This window comes from Poecilia mexicana, unplaced genomic scaffold (assembly GCF_051168715.1).
Source record: "Poecilia mexicana isolate PSO_F unplaced genomic scaffold, ASM5116871v1 scaffold_5, whole genome shotgun sequence".
NCBI lineage: Eukaryota > Metazoa > Chordata > Actinopteri > Cyprinodontiformes > Poeciliidae > Poecilia > Poecilia mexicana.
The window spans coordinates 12,695,188-12,715,222 of NW_028263374.1; the positions used below are offsets into that span (position 1 = coordinate 12,695,188).

Below are 20,035 nucleotides of genomic sequence, written 5' to 3' on the forward strand. Positions count from 1 at the left end.
ATGAAGATGTAGGATGTCTAATCTTCACAGGGTTACTATGCAGTCTTGAATTCCTGGATAAATATGGAGCAACATGGAGAAATAGAACATGTTGTATTTTCTTGATGTCTGTTCTCAGGGTGATTCGCTGTTGGTATGACATAGTCATGTTCACCTGGACCATCGGTGTCAAACTCCAGAACTTGAGGGCCGGTTATCTTGCAGCTTTTAGATTGGTGGTTCCTGATCCAACAGCATGCATTCAGGCTCTAATGACCTCATCATTTCTTTCATATGTGTTTAAGCAGAGATGTGTTCAAGTTGGAGGAGAGTCTCTGATTGTTAGTGGGTTTTTCTGTGCAACAGTAGCAGCTCCACTCCTTAGTAGAATCCTCCGTGGCAGACTGTCCTCGCCTTTGAAATGACCCCTCTTGTTTAGATTAGGCTGCAGTTGTTCTGTTCTTCATTCAGATTAAGATGAGGGTTACCACCTGTCCTTGTTTGGCTTATTGGCAGATCATATTCAGGGTCTAAACATGATCTGTGATGATGGTAATTACATTAATTTAGCAAATAATTGCAGTCTATCTTCTTAAAGCAACCTGGACTCGACGCAAAATGCCCGCAAAAGAATAAACACAGTAAAGTTGGTGGGCCAAGAGGGAAAGATGGCTGTAATTGCACAAACATTCCTGTAGATGGCACCAACGCGTTCTGTGTAAAATGCAGCATCAGAGGAAGAAACTTGCGATTCTTTGTGTTCTGTTTTAAGCTGTGATCCATAAAAAACAACTTAATGCGCCATTTTAGCTGGACAATCAGCGACTCATTTAATCATGTTGGACGGCAGCACGTCCGGGAATGAACCGGGGCTCTCAGCTTTACAGAACCGGGTCTCTGAGCCCGCAGATGAGACCCCATCCTCCAGGTTCCTGCAGGCTGAGCAGGAGCTGAACGCCCTCCTCCGGGGGCTCACCTTCGGGGGGCCCGTCCGCTACATCTACAACCCGCTGGAGTACGCCTGGGACACCCACCGCTGCTACGTGGAGAAGTACTGCCAGCCCGGGAAGACGGTCCTGTTCCTGGGGATGAATCCTGGACCTTTCGGCATGGCACAGACCGGGGTGGGCACCGTCAGCAAGAGCACTGTTTACATTTAACCTGCTCTGCAGAACTGTTAAATCAAACTTTAAGGTGTTTTATGGTAACCAAAAATACGATAACCGTGCAGCAGAAGAAACATATTGAATTGGGTTTTATTTATTTCACGAATAGAAACCTTAAAAGTGTGGTGTGCATTTTTGTTCACCTTCCAAAACTTTGATTCTCCAAAATAAAATCCAATTCAACCAATTAACTTCAGAAGTCGACTAATCAGTGAATAGTCTATTTGGGTGCACAATGCGCTGTTCACATCTGGACATTTAAAAAGTATGGTACAATTGCTAGCCTGCCAACACATGGATGTCAACCTAAGCTGAGAGGCCAGCTAAGGAGCCTAATTGAGAGAAACTGGCCCATGATAACTCTGGAAGAGCTGCAGAGACCCACAGCTTATCTGGCAGAACAACTATTATTTTTCTCACAAATTTGGTCTTTATAGAAGAGAATTGGAAAAATTCCATATTTGGAAAAAACCTCAAAGTCCCGTTTTATCACATGTAATGTAAAATAACAGCAAACATATGGAAAAGGGTGTTAGGGTCAGATCAGACCAGAATGGAAGTTTTTGGCTTGCATGCAAAAGGCTGTGTGGAGGAAAAATAACTGTAATTTCAACTATTTGTTGAAATTGTCACTTTGTTGGGACAGTATAATATGAGACAGGTAATTTCTAGAAACAACCAATCAGAGCCAGTAGGAGGGTCTTAGCACTGTCAATCACAATCTCCTATGGTTCTGCTCATCCTACCTCCCTTTCTCCCCATGGCTGCTTGCTATGCTGCAGTTAGCATATCCTGTTGTGGATGCTCAGTCTAGTTAGCATGGTCACCGCTGAAGGCGGATAAAGTGTTGTTCTGTAATGGTAAGCCATCAACACATTTAGTGGAGGATGATTGGGCTAAGACCCTCCCCTTGATTCTGATTGGTTGTTTTTGGTTGGAGCCATGGTTTTTTTCAGATGGTAATAGCTAAGGGAGGATGTGGAGGGATTGATCTTTTCACAGATAATCTGTCTCATAATACCCTTCACAACGTGGTGACAGTTTTTTCTAGTTAAATGCTGCGCAGTTAAGGCTCAGTGTGAATGACGTGTTTCTGTCTGTTTCAGGTCCCGTTCGGTGAGGTGAAGTCAGTCGTTGATTGGCTAAAGATCTCAGGTGAGGTCGGTCGCCCTGCCGAGGAGCATCCAAAGAGGCGGATCCTGGGCCTCGGCTGCACTCAAAGCGAAGTGAGCGGCGCTCGCTTTTGGGGTTTCTTCAGAAAGCTGTGCGGCGAGCCCGAGCAGTTCTTCCGCCATTGCTTCGTTCACAACCTGTGCCCGCTGATCTTCATGAGCGCCAGCGGGAAGAACTTGACGCCGCCAGAGCTGCCTGCAGCGGAGCGAGAGAAGCTGCTGTCCCTGTGTGACGCGGCGCTCTGCAAAGTGGTGGAGGCGCTGGACGTCTCCATGGTGATCGGCGTGGGGAAGGTTGCGGAGCAACGGGCGCGGCGGGCGCTGTCCGCCGCGGGTGTCGTTAATGTGCGAGTCGAGGGCGTCATGCACCCGTCGCCCAGGAACCCGCTGGCCAATAAGGGCTGGGAGGAGGTGGCTAAAGCCAAGCTGGCGGACCTCGGTGTCCTCCGTCTGCTGAGTAGCAGCTAACGAGCTGCAGATCCAATCTTACAATTCATCAGGAGGTGCTGAAAAATGCTGCCGCTAATACCTTCCGACCACATGCTGCTCCATATTCAGCTTGTTATCACAAACACAGTCTCTGACCTTCCTCTTTGACGTGGAGAAATCTTAACACAAGTCTGCAGAGTTAGCATGTCTCCCCTTCAGCAATGACAGCTTGAAGTGCATTAAATATTCGTCCTCGGAACTACAAAACATCACTGTTTCTGTTGTAGAAACGGTTTGTACGTTTTGGGTTTCTTCTTGCTGGTAGACTGCTCACATCCGAGAAGGGAGTTTGGTCCGTTGTTATGCTGAGCTTTATGCAGGACTCCTGCAGCCTGGAAAGATATGGTATTTTATTTCTGAATGTATTTTGGACTAAATTGGTATGAAAATGAGAGTAAACAAAAGTATCTGCATTTGTGGACTTGGTTTATAACCCCAGGGTCTAAATGTGCCAGCCTGCCTTCCTTCCTCGTCTTGCTACCTTTCTGGTACAGTTACTTCTTCCCCTTTCTGTCTCTTTCCTATCTTCCTTCCGTCTTTCTACCTTTGTCTCCTACTTCAGTTTCTTTGATTGCGTCTTTCATTTGTTCCTACTTCTTTTGGTTCTTTCATTCCCCCTTCTGTCCTCATTTTCTTTCATTTCATTCTGTTATTCTTTTCCATTCTTTCCTTTCTTCCGTTCATTCCTTGCATCCTTCCTTCCTTTTGCTCTTTGTGTCCCTCCTTACTTCATTCCTGCCATGTTTATGACTTTGCTGCTTTATGTTTTGCAGAAATTTGAGTGGCTCCATTATGTGTGGGGACATAAGCTCTCCATCTTAAGCTTGCCAGTGAACATCTGAATGATTGAGAGTGCATTAAATATTAATCCTCAAAACAGAACCTGTTGTAGTCAGATGAGACCAAAATCCAGTTCTCTGTGATGGAGCCGAAACATTCTGCCGGGGCACAATTTGGCGGGGTACATTTATTTCATCCATATATCTGAAAGCTCGGGACACTCTGTTCCGCTTTTATGTTGTAATGAAAATGACAACAAATACATAGAAATAAATCATCAGTTAGACTTTACTTCCAACCAGGTGGTTTATCAGCAGATTAAATGTTATCCACGATGGGCCCAAAAACACCGGCTTTCCTGACATAAACTACTAAAATGGCACCTAAATGTAACCATGGCTACATCTAATATATACTTATGCTGCATTACATCCTGTTGAAAGAAATGTTACACATGTGAGACGCTATTTTTTTTATACTGCTGTTTATCTCTTTTGTTATATTTGTTTGGTTTTCATAACGTATTGGTTGTTTTCCTCAGGTCTGTTTTAAGGTTCTGTGTCTTTCAGGGTTTTTGCTACTAAAATAAAAACACTCCTCTCTACAAATAAATGTTAAATCTTTTCCTAATGTTTTGTGTGCTGAAAAAATATAAAAGTCCTAAAAAATTTTCAATTTTTACTTGTGATTCAGCATATTTTTTTGCCACTTAGTATAAATATTTTCACAGTATGTTAAAGAAGCACCGACCTAGTGTGTTTACTAAGAAATATCCTGTCTTGAAGCTTGTTGAAGATTAAATTGATTTAATCAACAAAGAATGTTGGCTTAGTAATGAAACATTTATTACCAATTTGATTTTAAGTCCATGGATAAATCGGAGACATCTAAAATATGTCAAGTCTTATTGTTTTATTATCTTGCCTTTTTCTCTTATTTTTGGTTATATCTTAGTCATAACATGATGTCTTTAGCTAACAAAAACGAAATAGTAATTAATGAGAGGAAAATAATGTACAAACTCACTTAATCTTTATGTTCTTAAAAGGGCAGAAAATATATTTTTGTCCTTTAGGAGAATTATTTTGTGTGGATTTTCCATCTCCTTTGTCTGCCATCTTAGCCGTGGAGCGCCGCTGCACTGCCATCTAGCGTCCAACGTGGACGTGTGCCATTTTAGCAAAGTCACAGGATATAAATATATATAGTAAGTAGACAACAGCTCGCCCTGAACATAAAACTTATTAAAAAGCCAACATTTTATTTATATATATATATATATATATATATATATGTATATATATATATATACATATATATATATATATATATATATACATAAAAGGTTCACATGATTTTAGCTATTTTTGTCCCTTGTTGTTGGTGTCATTTACACGTTGTGACAGTATCTCCCGAGTCCCGCACACCCTCTGATTATTGCAACATGTCCAAACTACAAGTAGCACACGCTCAGAATATGTTTTCTTCTCTGGGAGTTGAAGTCTGGAGAGCGACTTTGCCCCCTTACCAGCGATGCACTCACTGCATCTCCCATAATCCCCTCTGCATCTGAGATGTTTATCTGGACTCCACATGGTCCAGGGGATGTTGTGAAACTCCTGCACCTGACAGAATTTCTCATCACTTTCTCCAGACTGATCGGATCTCTGACGAGGAGCTGAGGGCAGCCGTACATTTCTCAAGAGATTAAGGTCTGATTCGTTGTTCATTATCAAAATCTGACATTTAAATAATAATAATAAAAAAAAACTAGCATTAAGATGAGTTTTAAACTGATTTTTTTTAGTTTATAGATCTAAACTAAGCAAATATTACATAATTGTAAGTGTTTTGGATTGAAATTGACATTTTTAAAATACATTTCCTCTGAATCTTTACTCAAACAAATGTAATAACTTTTTTTGTCCTTGTTAGAAGGATTAGATTACTTTTTACTGTGACTAAGTAAAAATACTTTTAAGATCACTCATTCCAAAATCTGATTCATAATTCCCATTATTATTCCTGTTGTTTAATCTTGGAGTATTTAATATGGCTTGCAGGTTTTGCTTTAACTAAACTCCAACAGACAGTGTGCACGCATGTGTGTGTGTGCGTGTGCGTGTGTGTGTGTGTGTGTGCGTGTGCGTGTGTGTGTGTGTGTGTGTGCGTGTGCGTGCGTTTATAATACCTTGTGGGGACGATTTTCCTGACATATACTACGTTGTGGGGACCAATTGCTCCTTGTGGGGACCGGAGCCTGGTCCCCACGAGGGGAAACCCTGTTTTTGGGTCAGGGGTCAGAGTTAGGGCTAAGGTGTGAATTGAGTTTTGGTTAGGGTTAGGGTTAGGTATGCGATGGATAGGGTTAGGAAAAGGGTAAAGGTTAGGGTTAGGCTGTAGAAATTAATGGAAGTCAATGGAAAGTCCCCACAAAGATAGCAAAACAAACATGTGTGTGTGTGTGTGTATGGTGTATGATCTTGTTGCTTGCTCATACACACACAGCTGTATTCCTGAGCTCAGCTATCACCTTTCATCAGCTGTTGTCATCCAGAGGGAAACCGGAGCTCATCAAACCGGAGCCATGTGTGTTTTCTTCCTCAACAGCAGAGCTTCCTGTCACTTATGGATAAACAGCCGGCGGTGGTGTTTCGAAATGTGGGACAGTTGTACTTCCCCCAAACCAGGGTGGAGTGCCATTACAGTCTGACATCAGAGCATGGGTGGAGCAGCAGTGACTGGATAGGCATTTTTCAGGTATAATAACCCACGTTAGCATCAATTTTTTAATCCTTGAGTGAATGATGGAAAGAATCTGCTTCACGTAGTTTGTGTTTTATGGGTTGTCTCCTGTGTGGCAGATGGGCTGGTCTTCAGTCAAACAGTATCACACCTACACGTGGGCTCTGGTTCCTGAGGGCTACACGGAGGGAACCAGCGTCAACCACTGCGCCGTTTTCCAGGGTACCAGTTAAATTTATGAATTACTTACGGCACGTCTCGCCACACTCAGCAACAGTATAATCAGACTCTGAATCTGTGTCCGTGACTCACCAGAGAGTCATGGACACAGTGCTGTATTCATGAAGCACTTTAAAAACAACACAGTTGATCAGAGTGAAATAGAAACAACTCAAATAAAATAACAGTGACTGTAAAACAAACACTTCAAGTTGAGTTAAAGATGAGCTTCATGTCAACAGCAGCTTTTTAAGCTTTTTTCACAGGTGAATCCAAAACTATTCATGCCCTTGACAGATTTTTATTGACACTTCTTTCACTTTGTTTTGCTATCATTTTAAAGACACCTGCCTCAAATAAAAACAATTAATAATTTGCACAGATTTGGGGTTTAACTGAATATTGAGAAACCAATAGTTGGGGCCTGCCATAGCAATGCATAGGGAGATCCTCCATGCATTGCATGGCAGGCACCTATTCTAGACTTTTTAAAAGAAAATCAGCATCTGTTACACCAACACCAGCCCTGATGTGTGTAACACATCCTACAATCTATAATATGTTTTCTGGAGATGTTGGCATCAGGGCCACTGCTATAAACTCATTGCATCTCTGAATAATGCTGCTTATGTTAAATCATCTAGTGGTGGAAAAAGCAACAAAAAAACGATTATGCTATGTACTTAATATGGAATATATGCACACATATTCATGACATGCTTTGATTAAAGTAATTTATCCTCTTCAATTCCAGTAACGAAAAATCAACTTTACACCAGGTGAGTCTCTCACCTGAGAATGTGAACTTACTGGGCTGATTCTGTGCCTTCAAATAATTTTAATGCTCCTGTAGAAGATTCATAACTTAAAAGTTACAGGAACCTACAAGTTAACTTATAAGGAACAGGTCTGAAAAAACAGTCTGTGTGCTACACTCAAGAGAGAGATTCCTTTGATGCATCAAAGAGTGATGTCATCACTGATGATGTCATTGTTACCATAGGAACCAAACATTCTAATGGTGCATTCACACCAAACACGTTTTGAGTGTCAGGCGAGTCTGGTTTATATTCAAAGTCTATGTGAAGTATTTGATGCGCTGGACGCTCCAAACGGTTCAAATGGCGCCGCGCTAGACGCTCGAAGAGCGCCGCAACGGCCCTCGACGCGCCTCCACATAGAGTTTGAATGTAAACCAGATACGCCTGACAGTCAAAATGTGTTTGGTGTGAACGCACCATTATATGTCCATTATAAGTGTCATATTAGGTCCACCATATTAGGACCAAAGACCTGTCCTGATATGATGGATTCATTGCTTTGGGTAATGTTTAGAGGTAAGATGTGAATTAAGGTTTAGTTAATGTTAGGAATAGACTAGCATTGGTTTGGGTTAGGGAAAATGTCTGGGTTAGGCAAAATCGCAGCTATGAAGGGAAATCAATGCAAAGTTCTAATATGGGGCGAAATAGTTTTATAGCATTTTGTTTTCTAAATCATTCTATAAATAATGATGGTATAATGTTAGGTTGTTTTTCTGACAATTGCATAGCTGCAGTACACTAGTAGTCTAATGTGACACATTGTTGAATGTGTCTCAGCACATTCAACACATTAGAAACCAATCAGAACCAAAAGTTTGCCTTTTGGTTCTGATTGGTTGTTTCTCTGGTTGTTAGTAGCAGAGCTAAATTAATTTTCACAAATTCTCTGTTTTGTATTCTATTGTCAACTGTTTAACAAGTATTCATCCATCATCTGTATGTTAGATGATGGATGATATTTGGATGATTCATCCATCATCATCCATCATCTAACATATGATGGATCTAACATACAGTTAGATCCATCATCTAACTGTATGTTAGATGATGGATGAATACTTGTTAAACTGTTTGAGGCTTTGCCAAATTTGTTCAAAGCCTCAAATTTTCATAATGCAAAGTGTTAGCAAACCCCAAGGGTTAGATAGTGACCTAGGTTAGTGCCACCTGGGTGTGGGTCGGTGTAAAGGCCGAGCTGGGCTTAGCTTGGCCTTCGTACCAACGCCAACATGAAGACCCTCCATGCAACCAGTGGAGGTTGGTCGCATGGATGTCTGTCTTTCCTCGGATCTCCATGTTTGTGTGGAGGTTTGGCTTTGCGTGGACTCCTCTGTTTGCAACCTGAGTGTGGGTCGGCGCAAAGGCTGAGCCAGGCTATGCATGGAGACCCCTCGTTGATTCAAGGTTTGTCTTTCTTCAGACCTCCCTGGTTGATTGGAGGTCCATCTTTCCTCGGACCTCCCTGGTTGATTTGAGGTCCATCTTTCCTCGGACTTCCCTGGTTGATTTGAGGTCCATCTTTCCTCGAACCTCCCTGGTTGATTGGAGGTCTGTCTTTCCTCGGACCTCCCTGGTTGATTGGAGGTCCATCTTTCCTTGGACCTCCCTGGTTGATTGGAGGTCCATCTTTCCTTGGACCTCTCTGGTTGATTCAAGGTCTGTTTTTCTTCAGACCTCCCTGGTTGATTGGAGGTCTGTCTATCCTTGGTCTCCTCTGTTTGTAGGGAGCCTTCTCTTTGCAGGGGGACCTCTGATCGGGTGGAGACTCTAGGATGATTGTTTTCTAGAGCAAGTTTCAATTCCACCTTCAGGTCCGCAACTTGACCCTGCAGAGCTTTCACTGTTTCCTCCTGAGCCTTAAATTTGGAAGCCTGCTCAGAGTGACTTTTGAGCTGCTCCTCATATTTGAGTCTCACTCGGTATTCTTCAACCATTACTTCAATCAGACCTTTATTGCGGGAGGCATATTTTGCAGCCTCCCACTTGAAGTACTCCAGCTGTTGAAGAACGTTCTTGTCAGTTGTAACTCTGGAAGAGCAAGAAACCTGTTCACGTTTGACTTGCAGGTGACGTTCTTTTTCCAACAGTTTTTGCAGTCTTTGAATCTCCTCCTGCTGGGATTTGACTTCAGCTTGACATGAAATCCTTCTGTCTCTTTCCTCATGGAGTTCAAAATTCTTACTCTGCAGTTCTGTTTTAAGATCGTCTACCTGCTTTGTCAAATCTTTGACGTGTTGGCTAGTCTCTGCCACGTCTTCCACTGAGGGGGTGATCTTGAAGCCAGCAGAGGGTGTTGTTTTCTGCTTGACTTCCAATGATCTTGGACTCTCAAAGTCGCCGGAAGGACTTGATTCCCCCTGGATCTCTGATTCATCTTCCGGCTCAATGGGGCTGTCATCTTCAACAGGGAAAATGACAGCGTCATAGTCGACTTGGATGTTGAGGTCTACCATGTCGACCCATGAAAGCTTAGCTGGAAAAGCTTCATGTTCGCAAATAATCTGTTGTTGCTTCATATCTATATTGTAGTAACTTCTTGCTTCTCTGAACGTTGAATGTGCTCTGAAGGGTGATCTGTCGCGATAGAACTGTGGAACGGATCAGAGAAAACTCTGTCTGTGAGCTACATTCAAGAGAGAGATTCCCTTGTGATATCATAGAGTGATGACATCACTGCTGATGTAATTGATACCACTGGAACTGAACATTCTATCCACCTTACTCCTGGGAGGCTTACTGGGGAAACGATTATGGGTCTTACTTCTGGTGACTAGTGGAAGTAACAGTATTTCATTGTAATTTATAGGGTTTTTGGCTAATCTATATTCATGATAGAAGTTACATCTCTTTTGTCGGTTAATACACTGCATAAACATTAGCATTTCACTGCTCCCCATTAGCATTAGCCTTTTCCCTAAAAATAGCTTTTATTTATTTTTCTTATTTATTAGTCACACTTAGTATACTGAATGGAGGAAGAAAATGTAAAACAACATGCTAGCGACAGAGTTTAGGCTAATGTTAGCAATTTGGCTCATTTTAACTTGTACACTAATTTTAACAAACAGAATGGAGTAAGTCCATGTTACTCAACATGTTTGTCACTCTTCACATGCTATTGAGTACATTGCAACTTACTTTAGCATCAATGCTAATTTGTAGCATCAGACGGGCACACTTTGGCAGGCCCCATTTAAATTTCTTCAGAAATGTTCTAGTTTCTCAATATTCTTTTCTTTCTATCATTATTGATACATTAAGCTTAAACAGCATCTTGCTTTTTTTGTAGAGAATAAGATATTTTAAAATATATTTACTCTGGTTACCTCAAGTTTTTAACTTTGTAAAAGACGCACATCTTTCAGAAATGATACATTTGGTGTTGCAGGGTTTAGACATTCAGATACCAGGCACTGTAATCCATCTATAACACAGAAAATACTTAATATTTCATTTATTTTATAATGATTCAGCCAATGTGAGTACAGTGAAGCATTGAAGATGCTTTGTCTCATAGAGCCAAAAAATGAATCAGGCAATATTGTTAGCTTTTTTGAAACTCTGCACAATTCCCCGCTTCGTTGTAAAATAATTGATGCATTAAGCTCCTGTGATCATGTTAGTATCATAAACTACAAGATAGATTTTGCATGCGTAAAAATCAACAGGGAATATCAAAATTATATTTTGCGTCTTAACTGAAATATGTAAGCAATTTTAGCTAAGTAGAACAGGTTTAGATCTCAGGAATGCTTGGTTTTAAATGCCTTTCCACAGTTTCCAATGCAAAACCCAAAGAACTGAGATCAACTAAGAATATCCAGCTCAAGAGCTTTATATCTATTAACCTGTTAATGTTTAAGGTTTAAACGTATTTGAAATCATAAGCCTGAATATAAACGGTGAAGCTCTATATTTCTTCTGCAGCGTCGTACTTGCCTAGCCCCAGTGCTGTGGAGTACCAGTTTGTTTATGTGGATAAGGAGGGAAAGGTTTGTGCTCGCAGTCGTCCGTTCACGTTCTGTGCCCCAAAGCCGCTGGAGGAGCTGGAGACGCTGAAGGAGGAGCAAGATGAGGAAGATGGAGAGGAAGAGGATCTGATGCTGGTCATCCCCAGAGCGCAGCTGCTGCAGGTGAGGGAGGGAAACTCCCACATTTACTGTGACGGTGAACTGTGATGAAGACTCTGACATTGAGGAATTAGCAAATCCTCTGACCGGTTTCTATAAAAAAGGAATAAACTCTCCCGCGTTTGCCTTTACTGTCACCAGAGTCGGCTCGAGCAGAGCCTCAAGAAACAGGCGGGCTTGCAGCGAGCTCTGGACGACGCCAAGAAGGAGGCGGAGGCCGAAAAAGAAACCAGCAAAAGAGCAAGACTGGAGTGGGAGACGGAGAGGCAGGCGATGAAGGAGGAGATCACTGAGCTCAGAGACAACCTGAGGCAGAGCTGTGAGATGCTGAAGAGGCTGGAAGAGAAACACACGGTAAGAAGGGCTGGACGCCGAACCACACTGGTTTCTATCCACACACTGAAACACACTGAACACGCATAACTGTGACAAACGCAGAGATATCCCCAAGCCCGTTTTCATTTTCACTTTTTATCACATTACAACCACAAATCTAAATGAAATTAAATGTGACAGATCAAGACAAAGGTGGTCCGTAATTGTGAAGTGGAAGGAAAATGATCAGCATATTAGCTGATATTTTAAAAAGTGGAGTACAGCAGGAACTGAAACAGCAGAGAGAAAAGACTTCAGTGAACGAATGAAGACTCTGGAGGAGCTGCAGAGAGCAGTTCAGCTGACTCTACAGGGACTGTCAGTCTGCTGGCCTTTATGGATGACCAGCAAAATACAAACAAATATTATAAGTCTCATTTTTATTTCTCCACAAACCTGCAAAATAACCAAGTGGAAGAATTTGTTTTGTTTAAATGAGACTAACATTGATTATTTTTTTGTTTTTGTTGTTTACTCTACATGCACAATGCTTTGTGAAGTTGAAAACTAATATTTTGCCTCATCTTGAACATGCCATCACACAAAACCTGGCCGTGGCATCGTCTTGCTGAGGAGATGATTCTTTTAAAAGAGACAGAGCAGCTTAAAAACCAAACTGGAAGCTCAAAAAAAAAAAAAAAAAAAAAAAGAGTTGAAATCTGTGGTGAGATTTCAAATTGAATTTCAGGTCTGTTCTGATTAATATTAAGCACATAAAATAAAATAAAAGTTTCAGTCTCTTTAGGTCCAAATTTGGTATCCATATTGCTCCTAAGGCTGAGCTTTGAGTCTGAAAAAACAAAAAAGAAACAAAAAAAAACTTCTTGTTGTAAAGGAAATTTTGAAACCATGCTTCAATTTCCTCCCACTCCTCAGTTTTTGGAAAACTCTTTTCATCCGAAGCTTGCAGCTGTAATGAGGCAAAAGGTTTCCGAGTGACATTTTCTAAAACACTACAATCGATCATGTCTTATGCTGAAAGGATGTAAGGTACAGTCAGGAAATTCAGAGCTCTGAACTGAGAAAACTTGTGGCTGAAAAGGGCGAGAGCCTGCAGCAAGTCCAAGACCTGAGGGATGAGGTGAAGGTTCTGGCTGACAGAGAAGAGCAAGCCAACATGGAGCTGCAAAGGCAAGAGTCTGAAATATGTACGTGACTGCATCTTATTAATTGCAACTAAAGCTGACTTTATTTTTGTTTTCACAGGCTGAAGGAGAGAGTGAAGAAAATGTCCTCCCAGATGAAACACGATGAGGAAAAAAGGAAATCCCTGCAGGTGCGAAACTCTGACGGCAGCTTAGTCACAAAGCAGCTTTGTGGAAACAACAAGTTACGTTTTACTTTTACTTCAGTGATTTCATTAGGAAGTATCGCTACTCTTCCTTGAGTAAAACCTCTGGATACACTGTGAGAAAAACTGAATGAAGAAAAAAAAACTTGATTTAACAAAGATATAAACACACACACACACACACACACACGCACGCACACACACACACACACACACACACACACACACACACACACACACACACACACACACACACACACACACACACACACACACACATCTGCAGATTCTCTTAAAGTTTCATAAGTTTTATATTGAAATAAATTAATTTGGAAAACAAAAATTAATTTGCCTGATTTTGTTATTTTGTAAATGATTTTCATTTTGGTCTTTAAAATACCAAAATTTCCACATAACTTTATATTTTTGTCCATCTGATGATCCCCAAAATCTGATGTTTTGATGAGTTGCTCAGCATTTAATACTTTTTACTCTAGTAATTTCTTGGACGGACTGTTTTTTTACGGTTACTTGAGTAAAAATCTGTTGAAGCTACTCTTACTTGTGCACAGCTTTTGGGTGCTCTACCCACCTGCCTGCCTCTGATTGTCTCCATCTCTTCCCATGCAGGTGGAAGTGGAGGCCTCGGCTGCAGAGCTGCACAGCCTGCAGGAGCAGCTGGAAGCCAGCGACCACGTCGCCGAAGGCCTGCGCAAAGAGCTGCGAGACCTGAGCACCCAACGCAACCACACCCACGCCGAGCTGCACCAAGTCCGCCTCCAGGTGGCGCAGTTCACTCTGCAGCTGTCAGACCAGGACCTGGCCCTCAGGGAGGAGCGGGCCACCTGGGCCCTGGAGAGAGAGGCTTACAGGCATGCAGCAGAGGTGAAGATCCAGCAGGACCCGGTTCAGGGCAAGCGTGAGACGTACGTGGAACCAAACTTATTCTCAGTCCTGTTTTTCCATCTTTTTTTTTTGTGCAGGTTGATAAGAAGAAAGTCCAGGATCTGAGCTGTGAGCTTCAGAGGAAGGAGGAGTGGCTCCAGGAGGAGAGGACAGAACGAGACAACCTGGAGGCAGAGCTCGGGAGAGAAAAGGTGAGCTGCCAAAAACACAACGAAAGTCAAAGCATCAACACACCATCAGCTCAAAACGTGAAAACACAGTCGCTCGCTTGCTCAGAATGTGTTTCGGGGAAGCACGCCAGAGTTTTCTTACACAAATAGACGAGCTTCCACAAACAGTGAGCAAACAGTTCCCGACATGCGAGCGCAGGGCCGTGTCAGACGTCACAGGGTGTGAGTTTGCTGCTCCCCCTGCAGGTGCTGCTGAGCGAGGCCAAGCGGGAGCTGCAGGAGCTGAAGGCCGCTCTGAGGAAGGTCCAGAAAGGCAGAGAGCAGGAGCTGCTGCACAAGCAGGCAAGGCGTAACCGCCGCAAGCAACTCAGGGTTCAATGCAAAACTTCTCTGATTATTGTAGATTTGATTGAACGCGTTATTCTGAAAATCATAGTGTTCAGTTCTTCTGCTTATCGGTGTAGCTAATTATGTCACTTTTAGTAAATAAAATCAAATTTAGTTTAGTAAATAAATAAATCTTTTGTTTTTACAACTAAAATGTTGCCAATTTGTGCTCTGAAACAGGTTTTATCTGAAAGCCTAAGTCTTCAAGTTCAGGTGCTAATCTGAGTCGCAGTGTTAGATTTTCAAAGCAGAAACCTGACGTAAACATATAATCCCAATCCACAGATAGTAATTTGCCATCAAACATGAAATATGATCAGCAAAACTTTAGCTTCATACATTTTGGGCAGAATGAGCCCGTTTTTAATGTATTGAAATAAATAAATTAGCTATAATGTGTCACGTGTTAAAGTAGGTAAACCTGCTGCACACATGTTCCAGTTTACACTTTTTAATTCCCTTTAACTGAGTTAAACATCTGAGTTAAAATAGTCGTCTAAAACCAAAACTCTCTTAACCTGGAGTTATAAATGTGGAATAGAGCTAACCAAGAGTTAAGCGTTATTTGCCTTTTAATTGAAATGCAATAAAATCTTCATTTATTTCAAACATGTAAAAGGTCACAAAAAAATTTAACAATTAAGAATAAAGCAGAATAATTTCAGAAGTTTGTGGAACGTTCTGCATGCTGTTTTTGTTGTGATTTTTCCTCCACTTCCAGAGATAATAATCTAATCATTTTTGTCTTACTGCGATGATCTGCGTGACCGAAACCTTCCAGGATTTGGTGACTTGCATTCGGCAGCTGGAGATGAAGCTGGGCATCGGGGAAGAAACGGACCCAAACAACACCAAAGTTAAACGTGTCTGTAAGTGTATGGAAAAAGGACTTTCATGAACCGGACCGGCAACTTTATTCTAAGGAGGATTAAAAATAAGGAATGTTTTGAAACAGCTCCAGGTTCTTCATCTGAGAAACAGGATTTGGCTCCATCAGCTGCTCCCAGATCTGCTTCTTCGTCTTCCTCCCCGGAGGAAAGCTCCACCTCTGAGATCCCAGCCGAGACTCTGAGCCAAAGCGAAGGTGACGAGTCGCCCGTTGACTCACAGGTACGCCCAGCCGCCCGCCCGCCCAGCCCTAAACCAAACAACCATTAACGGCGCCTGCATTAGGGATTGACCCACTCTGACTGGGTAAATATTTGATTGTTGTCTCAAGAGATTCCTGCAGCTCTGCTGTGTCACGACTGTTTGCTCCAGTTTCATTGTTGAACGTCCGGGTTTGTTGGCTGCTGCAGAAACAGGCCGGGGCAAGACGGTCTGTCTGCAGGGATGGTGTGAATAAATTAGACGAAAGCAAACAGTGTGTAAACAGAAAAACCATAAAATGACCAGAAACCGCCTTAATAACTAGCCTGTTAATATTCAAATGTAAATCATGTAATTGCCATTGAGCACAGAAGAGACATATTTACAAAGGAGACATGTTTATTTCCTAACTGAAAGGAGATTACATTTTTAATTCATGCAAGGTAAATGCTACTTTATGTGTTTGTGATTATTTAGCTTGTCTTATGCTGCAGCAAGTTAACAAAACAAACTCCAAGCTTCAGGAAAGAACATCATATTGTTGGAGCGTCTCCAATAACTTTATTATCTGCAGTGTTGTCGAAGAGGAGGAGAGAAATAAAAACAGCATACCTAATAATAAAAATGTTTTTTCCTTTATGTGCCGCAGCGCAGATTAGAAAATTAGAAAGCAGCTCGTTAAATCATAATGAGAAATCGCTTCAGAAATTTGTAACGAACCGCATCCTCCTGCGTTCGACATGCAGAAACAATTTTTAGTTTTCAATGTAGCGCATAAAAGCCATATTTCCCCGGAAGCCGGTAAATCCGACCCTGGAAATACTGGCCGGCATCACAGGCTCTGACTCAAGTTTCTGTGAAATCAGGATGAAAAATCTCAGCTCAGCAAAGCCCAACCCGGCGAAGGGAAGCAGCTGATCCTGCCTGAACTCGTCAACCCCGTCCTGAGGTGAGAAGAGTCCAGCCACACCGAGCTCTGCGCCGAACATCCTCTCTAACGCAACTTAGAGGCTGTGTCGCTGAAACACATCGGAGTGAAAATGTGCCCGGTGCTGATGGGAACTTTTCATATGTCTCATTATTTAATCTGTGGCTTTTGATTTGTTTGAACCACTCTTTTCAAGATCAAATGATGTATACAACTTGAATGATAAAAAAACAAACAACCAAAAAAAAAAGAAATGGCAGCATAAGTTTTAATTTATACACACAGAGTCAAATATCTGCATGCAGCCCACTTTGCACCTGATCTTCATGCTTTTTGCAACCCTTTTGAGCTGCATGTCACGTTATGATGTTATTCCTTCATCTAAAACAGGCCTGGAGTGTTGCTTTGTTTCTCCTGTGCATATGTCAGAAAAAGTAGGAGTTTCTTAAGCAGACAGAGGCCCAGTTTCAATGCACCAAGTTGTGAAGTCGACAAGTGCACCATTCATTCTTTTTTTTTTTTTTAAATAAAAACCGAAAGGTAACATAGTTACATGATTGTGCTATAAAATAGCACCGTGCTCCTGGAAAATACTTAAAGCTGCCATTTTAACTTGTTCATGACAGATTTGAAGAGTTAAATTAAGTTCACGAGTCCATAACCTCTCACCAAGTCGAGGTCGGAGCCTTCCAGAAGCCTGTTTTGTTCGGTCCATCTTCAGTTTTGACGTGTGTTTTGGATCGTTGTCCTGCTGGAGCACAGCTTTCAATTACGTGACTCAGACTGTCGGATTAAAATTGGCTGTAATGTTTATGAACAGGCCAGGAACCACCAAGCCCAGACTCAATCATAACATACGTCACTGTCCCCACCGGCGTCACGTCGCCACGGACTGACATGAAGCTCTGCTTCAACACTCTGAAGCCTGGCTAAGGTTTGCAGCTGCCCGCATGGAAAAATCAAATGCCTTCTGGAGGAAAGTTTTATGGTCAGAGAAGAGAAAGATTGAGCGATTCAGGGTGAGATTTCTAAATGTGAGAACACCGTAGCAGTTGTCAGACATGGTGGAGGGAGCATCATGCTGAGGGTTTGTTTTTCTGCCAATTACACTGATGCGCTTCACAAAGATGAAGGAATAACGAATGAGGACTACGTATAAACTAAACGTCTGCTAAAAGCTTCAACTAGAGGGGCTGAAACTTGGACATGTTGGTGTTTTCCAACAGGACAATGATCCCAAACTGGACTTGTAATGTGTAAAACAGGTTAACTGATCTGATCCCTGACTTCTGATGCTTAGAAATGTTCTGGGCTGTGTTTAAAAAAAGCCAAGTCCATGCCTGGAAACTAAGCAGGCATAATGAGCTGCACCGTTTCTAATGAGAAGAGTTGATAGATTCCAGCCAGGCTGGAAAAACTGTGCAGCCGATTTTCCTTCCAAGGAACATTTCACCAGTGAGTCGTCAGAGACATTAAGTACACATTAAAAATAACACGAGCTCTAAATAACTGTGTTTGTATTTAGGAAAAACGGTTCATCAAAAACCCCCAAATTATCGTGAAGCTGCTGCCCACAGTGACGGAGGCGAACCACAAACAAAAGCAGCGATTTGTTTAAAATCAGCTAAAAGTTTGTTGTGAAGTGTAGATCTGTTACGATATTCTGTGAAACTTTCCTCTGTTTTCTCTGCAGTGAGCTGGCCGACTCCCCAATGTGGTAACAGGACAAGGAGCAAGCAGCTTTGGTGCCACTAGTGTTTATTTGAATCCAAACAAAACAAAGAGCATTTAGTTTGTTTCTGATATTTGTGAAAATGCACTTTATTTTATTTTATTTTTTTCCTGCGTGGTCGATAGTTTCACGACTTAATCAGGTTATAGGAAATATTTCTCGTGTTGGGTGCGAACCTCGACTCAGGTTACGAGGATTTTAATACTTGCAATTCAATCCTCCGTGCTCCAGCCTTTAACCTTGCTGTAATGTGAATATGTGGCAAACGTTGTGAGAAATATGCCGCTGGCCTGACTTTCATACTCTATGTGTTGTTCCTGGTGCTATTTTGGCCCCTGGGTTTTGCATGAGAGCACGACTCCTAAAACCGTGTCAAATGTGTGGGCGTGCGATCACGGTCAAGTGTGAAATGGTCTGTTTCAGCTTTCCAAGCACCGAGTCGGGAACATGAGCGCCTCTCTGCAGCGCCGCGGTGCTGGGAAACTGTGTTCAGGGTTCTTAGGAAAACGCTAGCAAGTGTTGTGTGGTTTCTGTGCTTTGTTGACAACATGATGCTGACAGAAAAACAAGATCCTGATTATTAAAATGATACACAGACGTCTGCATGATGGAGGTCTTCACTTGACTGGAGTTAAAGATGTTATTATTATTATTATTATTATTATTATTATTATTGCAGGGGAATATTCTCACTTTAAAAATATTTTATTTAAGTACATGTAGTTAGTATGAAAAATCATTTTAAATGTATATATATATATATATATATATATATATTTTTTTTTTTCTTTTTTTTTTAACCAAAATCATTGTAAACACATCTATCGCCTCCTTTGTGGTGAACACGACTTAATTTACTGAGAGGACAGCACTCATTTGGCCAGGTCGGCACATTTATTTTTCATTTTATTCTGTTATAGAAGTACTAAAACCTGTAAAAACAGTTAACTTTAAAAAGCTTATTGTTAAAAAATTCCTCCTTTTGAAAAAATTTGTGAAAACAATTAAATTGAATTAGTTGGGTTTTTTAAATCCTGCTTTTGAAATTTTCCAAAAACAGTTAATTTTTATTAGCTTTATTTTTTTAAATATCTCTATGAAAACTGTAAAAACAGTTAACTTAGCTTCGTGTTTTTTTTAATTGTGCTTTTTGAAAAACTGTATGAGCAGTTAATTTTAATTTGCTTTATTCCTTTTAAAATAGCTCTTTTTGAAAAACAATTAATCTCAATTACCTTTATTTATTTTATTTTTTAATTGCTCCTTTTTTTGTTTTCTTTTTTGGCTGAAGAGGCCCTTAGGAGCCACTTGTGGGTCTGGAGCCGCAGATTGCTGACCTCTGCTCTGGTCCACAGTCCTGGCTCCTCTGTTTTGATTTTCAAAAGGATTCAGGTCTGGAGTCTGAGATGGACATGATGGAGGAAAGTTGATTTAGTGTCTGTGGAATCATTTCTGTTAATTCGGTGACATGTTTTGAATCATTATCCTGCTAAAATCCCCCCAGAAATAACCCATTTGTTTATTTTAATTGAATTAATAGAAATCAACAACTAGATACAAGCAGCTATTTTTAACCTATGTAAAAATGTCATCAAATTATTATTTTATTGTGAGGTTATGTTGCTGCAGTAAAAGTAAATAAAATGAAATCAG

At 41.3% G+C, this 20,035-nt stretch overlaps 3 protein-coding genes across 4 annotated transcripts; 2 read left to right on the forward strand and 1 right to left on the reverse strand.

The window, feature by feature from the left end:
* The first annotated feature begins 1 nt into the window (after position 1).
* LOC106907474 (single-strand selective monofunctional uracil DNA glycosylase) lies at positions 2-4,198 on the forward strand. The gene is made up of 2 exons (XM_014973202.2): positions 2-1,103; positions 2,252-4,198. Exons 1-2 carry the CDS (start codon positions 816-818, stop codon positions 2,783-2,785), a joined length of 822 nt encoding a protein of 273 aa, XP_014828688.1. The 5' UTR covers positions 2-815; the 3' UTR covers positions 2,786-4,198.
* Positions 4,199-6,200: 2,002 nt separating this feature from the next.
* calcoco1b (calcium binding and coiled-coil domain 1b) lies at positions 6,201-18,979 on the forward strand. Of its 2 annotated transcripts, none has more exons than XM_014973205.2 (13): positions 6,201-6,346; positions 6,451-6,553; positions 11,302-11,507; positions 11,646-11,858; positions 12,862-13,010; positions 13,086-13,155; positions 13,801-14,055; positions 14,154-14,267; positions 14,493-14,588; positions 15,415-15,502; positions 15,589-15,743; positions 16,589-16,671; positions 18,344-18,979. In XM_014973205.2, the coding sequence occupies exons 1-13, from the start codon at positions 6,215-6,217 to the stop codon at positions 18,369-18,371; spliced, it is 1,692 nt and encodes a 563-aa protein (XP_014828691.2). In that variant the 5' UTR covers positions 6,201-6,214; the 3' UTR covers positions 18,372-18,979. The 2 variants fall into 2 exon arrangements, with proteins under 2 accessions (XP_014828691.2, XP_014828692.2); XM_014973206.2 differs by having other exon boundaries at positions 12,922-13,010.
* Positions 8,774-9,890, reverse strand: LOC148159649 (uncharacterized). The gene is made up of 2 exons (XM_088005949.1): positions 9,123-9,890; positions 8,774-8,872 (listed from the first exon to the last, which is right to left on the reverse strand). Exons 1-2 carry the CDS (start codon positions 9,888-9,890, stop codon positions 8,774-8,776), a joined length of 867 nt encoding a protein of 288 aa, XP_087862075.1.
* Positions 18,980-20,035: the final 1,056 nt, after the last annotated feature.